Source organism: Galleria mellonella, unplaced genomic scaffold (genome assembly GCF_026898425.1).
Source record: "Galleria mellonella isolate WM207_F2 unplaced genomic scaffold, CSIRO_AGI_GalMel_v1 utg63, whole genome shotgun sequence".
NCBI lineage: Eukaryota > Metazoa > Arthropoda > Insecta > Lepidoptera > Pyralidae > Galleria > Galleria mellonella.
In genome coordinates this window covers 9,371,443-9,384,010 of record NW_026442130.1, presented here as the reverse complement: position 1 = coordinate 9,384,010, position 12,568 = coordinate 9,371,443, and the positions used below count along the sequence as shown (strand labels likewise).

At 30.1% G+C, this 12,568-nt stretch overlaps 1 protein-coding gene across 4 annotated transcripts in view; it reads right to left on the bottom strand.

Moving 5' to 3' along the window:
- Positions 1–9,405, bottom strand: part of LOC113521669 (angiogenic factor with G patch and FHA domains 1) — a 33,016-nt gene extending 23,611 nt beyond the window's left edge. The window contains exons 1-10 of one of the 4 annotated variants that reach the window (XM_026907282.3): positions 9,080–9,405; positions 8,095–8,457; positions 7,401–7,553; positions 6,541–6,591; positions 6,178–6,457; positions 4,884–5,050; positions 4,248–4,376; positions 3,593–3,698; positions 2,856–3,063; positions 623–722 (exon numbers count right to left, since the gene is read on the bottom strand). In XM_026907282.3, coding sequence (XP_026763083.2) covers positions 623–722; positions 2,856–3,063; positions 3,593–3,698; positions 4,248–4,376; positions 4,884–5,050; positions 6,178–6,457; positions 6,541–6,591; positions 7,401–7,553; positions 8,095–8,457; positions 9,080–9,268 — 1,746 coding nt within the window. In that variant the 5' untranslated portion in view covers positions 9,269–9,405. Of the gene's footprint in view, positions 1–622; positions 723–2,855; positions 3,064–3,592; positions 3,699–4,247; positions 4,377–4,883; positions 5,051–6,177; positions 6,458–6,512; positions 6,592–7,400; positions 7,554–8,094; positions 8,458–9,079 lie in introns of all 4 variants that reach the window. The other 3 variants (XM_031909966.2, XM_052899989.1, XM_052899990.1) reach the window with 3 other exon arrangements.
- Between the last annotated feature and the right edge of the window lie 3,163 nt (positions 9,406–12,568).

Here is a 12,568-nt window from a genome sequence, read left to right as displayed (position 1 = left end):
TCGCAGAATAAATTACGACCTAATTAAAGTATTTCCACTCTATGATACGGATTATGAACAAACATTAAAATACACACATAAAACATTAAAGCGAGTTTTGTTAAATATTAAGTTGAAGTGCACTAAAGCAATAACCTGAAATTGTAAAACAGTTTTAATTGTTTGAATATTTTTATGCAAGAAATAATTATATACATTATACTATTCATTTTTATCATTACATATAAATATGAAATGTCTGTCTGTCTAGTTCCATCATTTTTACGATTAAGTTGTGGGATGAATTTAATTTAATTAAATTTTAAAAAATTACAAATTGCACATTGTATCTAATCACTAATCCTTCACGTTAAAAACATAACATTTTGCAATATATACTTAGTTTAAAATAGTTGCAGTAACATGTGTATGAACGATTTGTATAATACATGTATAATAATAGTAGGTACCTGGTGAATACTTGCAAGGTCAAATTATACTCAGTCTGAACTAATTAGTCCATGTCATAACCAAAAACGGAGACATAATTCATTTTGTAGTTTTTCAACACTGTCAGATGATGAATGGCTTTATATGGATGGAGTCGTAAAAATAAAATGACAAGGTACAAACGCATACATACCGGCTCTGTGCCTCCTTGGTTGTCCTTGCCGAGGCCTTCGCCTTTCGACCAGCCCATTTTCTCCAGGAGTTTAAATCCTTTGTTTTCTGGTGCTATAAACCTGTTGAAATAAAATTACGTCATAAAGTGTACACCTCTCGCTGAATAGGGTTCGGCTCAATATTACGATCAAATTCTATTTGCTTTTGTTTCCTTGGCTTTATACGAGTTTTGGTACAATCAACTCTATAAATCAAGCTGAAATCCAGGAACAATATTCATAAGAGAACAACATGGGGAACCAAAGAGAATAAAGAAAATCTTAATAATAAAATAATTTTCAAACTTTTTGTACAAACTACGCAGTTAGATGATCTATTTAATAAGAAACGTTCTAAAATTATTTTTAGATTCTATGTACCGTGAACTTCGTTCTTTTAATGGAGGGAAATATGGAAATAAAAACGGAATGGTAATGTCGTCTGCGATAATGGTTTCTATTAGCGGGGTACCAGTGAGGAACGATAGCTGTAAAGTTGTTATAACCACTATGATTTCCAAGTCCCTTGTGGAGATCGATCTCAAAAGATATATTGCCAGTATAACAAATAGAATAATAGTGTTGCAATAACATGTTTATCTATAAAAAAATATATATAGATCACAGCGATTGTTAGAGATGGATAGATAAAATTAGAAAGTTGACTGTACCAATTGGAATAATTTATTTTCTTTGATTGTACCAGACACTGCGTAATTCAGTAGCTTAATATATTATTTTAATTAATAAAATAACAGAAATAATGGCCATCTTTTTCCGTTTTGAAGTGTAAAAATATTTTAATGGACGCTTAGATGTGCAAAAAGCAATTAAATGAGTTTAGATATCTTTTAGTGGCTTTAAAATATGTTTATTGTATTCGCATTCACAATTAAATTGCCCGTTCATTTTATTAATGGACTTAAAAAAAAGTGTTTCTCAATTTGGCTATATTTTTGTGTAAGTAAAGCGGTATCTTTACTAATTTCAAACCTTTCTGAATTAATATATTTTTTTATAATGAAAAACTATTTCCTTTTTGGGTGATAATTGTAAAATATAATTTTGTCAAAATTAAATTAAATTAAAAAAAAAACCTAAATCACTGTTGTTGAATAATAACAAGTTATCTACTGTAGACCAACTATTCATAAAAACTAAAACCTGTTTTAACTATTTCACTTTCATTCAAACTGAGAATTTGTACAAAAGAAATAGATGAAACAGTTCAATAGCTATAATAGTTCTATAAGATGTTTGACGTTTTCATGAATAAGAGTTTAAATGTAATCAAAATTAGAAACAAATCTCTCGCGACCTCGTTACTTATTCATTAGAGATTGGCAAGTGATAGTTTAGAGAAGAGATCGCGTGAAAATTCCAATAGACAAGGTATATTGAATTTAGTATTAGAAATAAGTGCTTAATTAATTTGAATGCACTCTATTTTTAACTCTGTCTATTAGTCTCCAATTTTTTTTTGTATATACAAGATAGAAAAACATTTTGTGTTTTTAGTACACACATGCTAAAAATAAATAAACATGTAAGTAAGCAAAAAGGACATAAATCAGTAACAAAACTGAAACCGTGTGTATGTGCTTCCATACCTAACATAAGTCATCATCTCAGGTTACTGCTACCCTCCATAACAAAATATTGATATTCTATTACTAGCTTTTGTCCATGACTTCGCACACGTATATTTTGGAAATGCATATACGCTGTTCGGTTGCGTAAAAAGGAAAACAAATGAAATAGACAATTTTTAGATGACGTATCAAGATAAATTTTATACTAGATTTCAAGTTTACTCTTTAGGAATACAGCTGTAAAAACAGCATGCAATTTGGTGAAGTATATTTGGAGTGATGCCGGAACAAACACATAGATAGATAAAAATTAAAAAATAATAACTTCATAAATTACTCCTATATACAGAAGTCATCCAGTTACAAATTAATTATATGCATATATATGACTAAAGGCTATATCAATATTTAAATATTATGAACTAGACAACCACACCGGTCTCGCACGTATTTTTGTTAATAACATAAAGCCTAGTTGATAATGTTATTTTCTATAGAGGAAATAATTTTAAAAATGAGTTAAGCAGTTTTTTAAGTTAATCCATTACAAACAAAAAAAATTAATTTTTTTCTCTTTATAATATTAGTTCAAATTAGATTTGATGAATAGAACGAAACTAACGTATCGACGTCGGCGCTGTGTGTTTTCTCAGAGTGGTGCGATGATCCGACTGCGTCGCGGCGCGCCTGTGCCCTGTCGTTGTATGCGGTCTCCTCTATAGCGAGCGGCTGTGGAGCATACTTGTTCTTCAGCCGCGCCAACTCCAGCTGGTGTTGCTTCTGTACGCTGCACGTACGCGTATACGCGACCGCTTTCTCTTTTTCGTGAGCTAAGAAAATAACAGACGTTAATAATTTAGAATAGATTTATTAGCCACGACTTGTCCCAGCTTCGCATGGGTAGAAAGATAGATAAAATAATTTCACTAAATCAGCAACAGAGGATCTTTCCCCACTGATAGTGTTCCTAATATTTTTTAAGTTGAAATATATCTATCACCACGTTATAGTCTGATAGAATATCTGGGGTAGAATCGAATATAGGATTAATTTTCGATTCTCTTTTATTATTTTATTTATGTAATATTTTCTGTAGAATATTATTCAAAAGCAATCAAAGAATATTCAGATCTTCACGAGGTAGATATAATAATATATGTGTTATAGCTCAACGTCTGTGGGGCAGTGATGGGCACGTTACTTTGCATAAAAAGGATCTCGAGTTTTACTGCCGCTTAGAATAACGTTGAAGTACTCCGAGTTGTGACCTCAAATGTTCGTTACCTGATAATTTTTTTTTAGAAGTTGAAGGCCAGGAGATTAATGTGATTACACTTAATTAATTAATAATTATCTTACATTCCATCAACAATCCCGGCTCGCAGTGACCACAAGTATCCATTCCTGGATGTATGTGACAGAGAAGTTTAGTCTCGCCCAGTTGTATGGTGCTACCATGCAATACCTGTAACAATGCCATAGCTAAAAATAACTAATACAACTTACTACCACATCAGAGAGTCAAATAGAGAATCTTTATTACATTTTTTTAAAAGATTGTTTATGTAAAGTGCATTTAATTTGCTAGACAGAGTAGTTTATATAAACTAGAAGGGTTTATCAAAGTTGGAATAGAACATATAACACCAATATTAGTAGAAGAGTCTTTAGGACTATTTAATATCAGACTGGCCACGTGCTTAGTTACTAATTGTTAGTTAATTCTTCCATTGAGCCAATATAGTTTACTTAATAGAGGAACATTACCATATTAGTAAGTATCAAAAGTCGATGAACAGATTTTCAAAACCCGTTTACTCCGTAGTATAGATATGTCACTATATAATTAGAATATTACCTTAATCCTCAACCAATTCTAGCATTGTTGAAATACTTATGTATACAATGGTGTTCATGGCTTTTATTACTCTGCAGGTTCTCTTCGACATTTGTTGCTGAATGTACAACTTTCTAAAATGTACAACGTAAATAAATTAGTGTAGAAAGTACTTACTTCTAAAGGTTCGCTGACGATTTGGCTTTCTGACATCCGAACACCATTAAGTATAGTGCCATTTTTAGACCCTAAATCAGTTGCCAGATATGACCTATTGGTTATATCATATCGTATGTCCAAATGAGTCTGAAACGTAAAATTAAACGTTCACACACTGATCTTCAAGATACAAAGGGTAAATAATAAAATGTATTAAATATTAAAGAAAATGTATAATCGAAAAAAGGTTCTTCATGTGAAGGTACCGAAATCTGGAGAAAATAATCTATAAAAGCACGAATCGTGTTTGTATTATAATTGGTATATAAAAATACAGTATATTTTACCAGATGGAAACTTTGTATGAATCGTCTAATACGGTCCCTTGTTTCATCAGTATTTCTGCCGTGAAGCAGCTATGGTTGCATGGCTATGTTTCGGTTTGAAGGGTGGGATATGGCAATGAAATTGCCTCCATAGGCACAAAACTTTTGTCCTCAGGAATGTCAAGACGATGTGATTTGTGATGTCAACAAATAAATTTTATTTTATTAAGTTTTGGCTTTGTGGAAGGTTGTCTTAAAATATGTAACATACTTTATGTTACATATTTTAGCAGAATTTGATGTTTAAATTTTTTATTGGGATACTTACCCTTGATATATTATGGTCCTTAATTAAAATTACGTGTTGGTCTCCTTCCCGTCCAATGGTTCCGCCGTCTTTGGTAATAAGGAACAAACTGCCGATCTTGAGCTTCGGTAGGTTAGTCTCTCGAACAATCACACGCATGCACGGTGGGTGATGTTTAGCTACAGATTCTGAAACAAGACGAATAAAAAATAAAAAAAAGATAGCATACATATACGCATATTCATGATCAGTCCACTAAACCTAACCTTAAAATTCTTTTGGGTTTAGGGCAGCCTGGAACTTATTAATTTATTTAACTTTTAAATAGTGAATCCTAGACCATGGATTATAAATTTTAGTTAAAGATGGCAGTGTAAACAAAAAATATTTATTACATTAATACTATATCTCCATAATTATATTTTGTAATATTTGGATACATCAAACATGGAACGCACAAAATTCATTATGAAACATTTTTTTATCGTACATGTATATATTTTTATGAGTATAAATAAAAATTGTCGAAATCATAAGCTAGCAGTCTGCGTAATATCATAACGATAGACTTTTTGCAAATTTCATTCTCAATTATTTTATATAAAAACCTTCCACAAGATGTAACAAAACAACAACAATAAATAAGAAGTGGTTAAAGTGTTACGAGTTGGTGGAATTTTAAGTTTATGGTCGTTTCAAAGAACACTCGCACTTTTTCACAATTTTATTTTAATTTATAAATACCTGGTCGGTTTCGGCTTTATGATATTCACAGATTTTGATGGGTGTCTTAGGGTTATTAAGGAGTATAAAGTCAAGACATAATTCTAATCAGGATCTTATACTCGTGAATTATTTGTAATTAAAATACACTTAAAATCTATCGACAGAGCTTATATAAACAGTATTAATTATTTTAAAGTAATAAAGGATGAAAAATGTACAGATTTTTTTTTTAAGTTTTTGAGACTAATTTGCAAGAAAGGCTAGAAATATAGTACTGGAATTTAAATCAGTTACTATGGAATTGATATGTCTGTATGTCAATACAAATTTTGAAACTTTTTTCATTAGATAGTCATGTTTAGGAAATAATATCTTGATTACAATAAATTTTAATAAACATTTTGAGATGATATTTAATGTTATTAACATATTTATATTATTATTATTATAAATAATAATATTATATTATTATAAAGGAATTACTAATGTAATACAAAAATTTATTAATGTAATTTATATATATATATATATATATATATATATATACATTAAATTTATTTTGAGAATTCTGATACGAATAATTTGTTACCATCGTCAGTAGCTGTCGAAGTACTAGCATTTGATTGAACATCTTCATTTTCTGATTTTTCACTATCAGTATCACTGCATTCACCATCTTCAAGTTGGTTGTCTGATATTGTGCTGCCCTTCTCTTTTTCATCAACAGTAAATATATCTATTTCTTTCTCATCAGACTTTTTACTATTTTCTGAATTATTCTGATCAACAGGTAGACTTTCTTTTTTCTTTTCTATAATCTTTTTGCGTTTTGGCTTGCTGGCTTTTTCGCTTGGATCCTCTTCTTTATCCTGTAAATTAATATCTTATTTGATATTGGAGGAGTGACCTAAGCATTTTATTTACCTAAGGCGGTTTGGCCTCGGAGTGAAACCTGAGAGAAGTTTTTCGTCAGGTTTTCAAGATCTTCTTCTGTTTTCATTACCTGAAACAGAAAAAAAATTGTATCTTGCTAGATATTTAGAGAATAAAAAAAAGAAAATGAAGCCAAGTCAAAAATCTGCACCACTGGCATACAGGGGTAAATAGTCTGAATAATTTTGACACCACTTTGAGACAATTATGAGTATGTATGACCTTTCCTATTCAATAGTTGCTGTCTATCCTATAAAATATATAAATAAATAATAATTTTAAATATTTTGTCATAGGTTTAAGTCTAGTAGAATGAAACAATAAAATTAACTATTTGAGTTTTCTTAGTAGTAGTAGTATATGCTAACAAATGTGAAAGTGTATTTGTTTATTAATACTTGGCGCCTTAATGGCTTAACAAATCACTATGAAATTTGGCACACAAGTACTACATGAGACGAAAAATGAAAGCTAGTAATTATACAAGTTAAGGGTTCCTAAACTTTAATGGAACACCCATTAAATACCTTTTATTTTACGGAAATTCAATATACTAATTGTATATTGAATTTCTGTAAAGCAATTTAAATATGGATAAAAACTTGTATTAGAAATGTTTTTAAGTAAATCATTTTATACTTTTATATGGAATATTCAGGTTTTGCGGAACCTACTTCAGGAATTTCTAATATATTGTCTCTTTCTAACAGCAATATTATACAAACAATATTTCAATTTATTATATCATCTACTTTTTTAATACTCATATTTTTATATCAATTAATAAATATCTTATTTTAATTATAAATTATATTGATTATAAAATTTATAATTAAAATAAGCTTAATCCATGCATAACAGCTACAATAAGGCACTAACCCTTTTTTGCCTCTTGGCTTTCTTTTTTTCATGAGCTTCCAGTGCTGGATTGACAGCTCTGCGATCAGGATATGAGTGAAAAACAAAAGTTTTTTTCTCATCTGAATAGTAATAATAACATTCTGTGTCTGTATGATAATACAAACCAAGTTCCTAAAACAAAATTTAAAATTAATGGTTGTTTTATATGGATATAAGTATATTTTATTTATTTATCATTTATTTGTGTTTTTAATCCTATTGATAATATGACTATGAAAATTTGTCAAGATATTATTAATTAATGCTTTTAAATGAAAATTTCTATGCAGAAAGATTAAAGGACATTTTATCCAAATTCTGTCAGGTAAAACCGTGTACATGGACAGTACATTACTATGTATTATATGTGTAGCAGATTGAGAAATTATAAAGTTTACTCAGTCAATTTAAATGTATAATCATACAATCGACAATTTAAAAATAATAACTAATAATGATGTGAAACTGAGAATAATGTGTCACACTGTGGCACAATGACAATGTAAGTGATTATTTATAGTTATATGGATACCCATCAATTGTTTATAAACAATATGCCTATGCAATCTATTACATAAAGTGAATTGATATCATTATATTTAATACAGCTCACAGTCATTGTCACTGCACCACTATATGTCTTCATAATTAATAGCTATATTGAAAAACTCACTGGATTATAATAATACCCTGTTTTGTAATCATAATACATGCCAGCCGACTCAACATACACCATGCCTGACTCTTGTAAAGCACTTTGAGCCACCTCTTTCACTTGATCTGCTATACTTTTATCATTTTCACCATTTTCTTCAGCTATACTCCATCCCTTTTCCTCATTTTCTAACTTGGCAGTCTTTGAATTTATCATATCACTATTTGTGTTAATATCTAATGTTTGTGTATGTAAGTCTTTAACAAGCTTTCCCGAAGTCTTGGAATCTACTTCTAGAGTATTTTCTGTACTATTTATATTTGAAATTAATGTTAAGTCATCAGTCTGTGTTGAAGAGTCTATTCTGCTGCTAATTTTTTCCTAAAAAGTAGATTAAACAAACATACAAGATTGATAAACTGCATAATCAAATAGAAATTAATGAATATGAACTAGATGTACAGTTATTGAAATTATTCTAATGAGTATTTTTTATATAATTCACATTGCATGATACTAAAACAAACATGCTGACAGTAGCTGGTGAAAAGTAGTGTTTATTACCAACATGAATTGTATGTAAGACAACAACATAAATGTGTCAGTTTTTTTCAATTTAACTAATCATGGTTGCTCTGACTCATAATGCCTTGAAAATCTTTATTTAAAATAATACCACAAGTAATAACAGTGATGACCTTTTCTCTAGAGACTACAGTATGTAGTTGTTCAAGATTGACAATGCACAAGTGATTGTCCCTGGTGTTGCAGGCATCCATAGGTTACAGTGACTGTTTATCATTAGATGAACTTTAGGTCAGTGGATGTCCTTAGGGGGCTTTATATTCGTTTGCTACTTTCGCGATAAAGAAGAAATCGCAAGAATCCAAAACTTTAATGCCAATTTTTAAAGTCAATTCTTTTGTTATTACTAATAATTTATAATATCAAAAATGGTAAGATATATAATAAAAACCTGATAGGCTATACATGTAAAAATTACCTTCTTCAGGTGGCTTTTTAATTTTGATATCATCAAGTTTTTCTTTCTGATACATATCCTCATTTTTAAGATTAACTTCAGAATTTCAGGTCTATATTTTAATGATAAGCGGAGTCTTCGGATGTTGAACTTCTTGGATGACTTCTCTTTTACACAGCTACCTTTAGATTCAATGTTTGAAACGTTCATGACTTTAAATATTAATTTATATAATATATAAGTAAACAAATTTATAAATGTAAGTATAATTTGCAATTTTAATTCTGCTTGCACTTTTTGCAGGAATGCACAGGTGATGCCAATTTTTTTTTTTTTTTTTAGTACGTTTGTTCCGTTTGGAACAGGCTAAGGTCGGAGACCATGCTGCCTAGTCTTCAAAAAGATAATTTGTCTGGAATGGTGATGCCAATGTCAAATGTCAGAACTAATTTTTTTTTTTTTTTAGTACATTTGTTCCGTTTGGAACAGGCTAAGGTCGGAGACCATGCTGCCTAGTCTTCAAAAAGATAATTTGTCTGGAATTTTATTTTTCTAATGTCGCTTCAATTATTGTCATAATCTTCAATATTTCATTTGTCAAATCCGGTAAGTACATTTTCATAAATATCTTTTCTTGAGTTTTCTTAAACCAGTGGATTTATCAAATTAAAAATAAATAATTATAAAAAATCATTGTCTTGCAATTCAATAAAAGTATTCTTATAGCTCCTTGAATGTTGTAGTAATATAAGTGAAAATAGCTTTGAAACAAGAAGGAAATCTTAAGAGAATCGGGATTGAGTGCGGGATATTTTCGGGTTTTTTGAAGATAATCCTAAGTTCGTCAAACATAATGTGTCTTTGAATGACAAATTCAGAGCAATCAAAAAAAAGGTGATGTAGAGATTGGGCTGTATTTGAGTTACACCATGTGCATGATGGGGAAGCGATCATGCCCATTCGGTGCAGGTGTTCGTTGAAATGTCCGTGGCCGATTCGTAATCTACAAATATTGGTGTAAAATTTTCTGTTTGTGTCCTTTCCTTTGCAGAACCACGGTTTTCCAATACGCCAATTAATTTTGCGGTACCATTTGCCTTTAGTCTGTAATATTTGAGTCCAATGCTCCTCCCATTTAGTTGTAACGATTTTATGTATTCCAATACTACAATCTGAGTAACAAAGGGGTAAATCTTGAACACGAGCAGCACTTGAATTAATAATTTTAGCCAAAGTGTCTACTTGTTCATTCCCAAACACTCCAATATGTGAAGGGGTCCAGATGAAGATAATATCTTTTCCATATATAGTACAGAGATGATAATATTTATTACGAATTTCTTGAATTAAGTAGTTTGATGATGAAATGAATGTGTTATTTTTTAATGCCATAAGAACACTCATACTATCTGTAATTATAATCCATTTCGAATATAGTACCTGTTTTTCTATGTATTCTAATGCTAAAAATATAGCTTTTGCTTCTGCTGTGTAAATACTAGCCAAAGTTGAAATTTTATAACCGTGACCAAATCTATTTGACAAATCGTAAAAAGCCACTGAAGTGCTAAGTGCATTTTTGGAACCATCTGTATATATCTGCCTGTAGTCAATAAATTCTGATAAAGTCTCATACATATCGTGCTTTTCTTTTATGTCTTTACGTATAACAATTTTGATCTTACAGAACTTACTCTCATAAAGGCCATTATAACAAGGAAGTATCTTACTACTATAGATGTTATATTCATCTCGTAAATTCAAATCATTGACAATAGTTTTATTCAAAAACATAGAAATGGGGCAATTTAATAATTTGAGTATGAGTGGGTTATTGGAAACTGAAAAAACTTTGAAGAGAAATTTGAGTTTTAGGTATTCGAAACGAAGAAGAATAGGAGGCAAATTACATTCTACTTGCATTGAGATAATTGGAGAAGTATACATAGCACCTAAAATAAGTCTTAAATTCATATTTTGAATTTTTTCGAGTTTTTCTACTAATTTATGTTCTGAGGCATAACAAAAGAAAGCGTAATCAAAATTACTTCTAACAAGAGATTTGTAAAGTAAAAGGATAATTTTAGGATCAGCTCCCCAGTTACGACCAATTACAGATCTTATTATATTAGTGGCTCTTAAAGCACGATCTACTAAGCAATCAACGTATAGATCCCATTTTAAATTTTGATGAAAAATTACCCCCAGAAATTTAACGCTACAGTCTGTTGGAAGAGTTTGATTATTATATATAATATTCATTAATGGAACATATTTATGAACTTGATGAAAAACAACTACTTTACTTTTGGTTAAACTAATATCGAGGGAAAGAAGAGAAAAATATTTCTCAAGTCTTTTTAATGACTCATTTAACACTAATTGCATATCAATAATATTCTTTCCTTTTATATAAATTAATAAATCATCGGCAAATTGCAAGTTGTTCACACTGTTTCCTAAAATTGAATTAAGTTTATAGATATATAAAATATATAGTAGCGGGCTTAGAATACCACCTTGACATACTCCTTTAGAGCTTAACCTAGGTCCTATTAATTTACTATTTACTTTAACATACACTTCTCTATTACTAAGAAAATTATAAATCCATTCGATAAGTTTCATTGGAAGAAATGAGGATAAAATCGAAGATAGAACTGTTAAATTTACATTGTTAAAAGCTCCTACGACATCTAAAAAAACAGATAGAACATATTCATCGTTATTCAAAGCAGTACTAAGGTCGACATAGAAGTTCGCTAAACTTTCGCGCGCTGAATATCCACGGCGAAAACCAAATTGATTCGATGGTAATATACTATTACTTTCAATAAAGAACTCTAAACGCTGTTTAATTAATTGTTCGAATAATTTGCCTGCACAGGACGTCAATGTTATAGGTCTATAGGAGTCGAAATTTGTAGGATCTTTACCGGGTTTAATTACTGGAATCAAACAATCCATTTTCCATTCTGGTGGGATAATACAGTCCTTCCATAAATCGTTAAAAATTTGTAAGAGTTTAGTAAGGTTTATTTTATTCAGCAATCGAAACATATTGTATGTTAAGCGATCAAGGCCACTAGCTGTATCTTTTCTAGATTTTACTGCACTGGATATTTCATCAATTGAGAATGGGTCAGTGAGAAATTTTGGGCATGAATTAACAGAATTAAACTGTTTGTCATCAAAAGGTGAGTGTACAAAATCAGGAGTATATTTGCGTAAAAAATCATTGACCCATGATATATCTTTAAAATGATTTTGACGATGTTTTGAATTTAGTTTTCTCATATTTTGCCAAACAGTGGAAATTGGTGTTAATCTATTAAATTTGGAACAAAATTCCTGCCACCCCTGTTGTCTTACTTGCTTAATTACTAACTTTTTAACAGCTTGAACTCTTTTAAAATTTATGTAATTATCGAGAGTTGGATTTTGTTTAAACCTAAGGTAAGCCGCTTTACTATCATTGACAGCTGTCGCACACCTGTTATTCCACCAAGG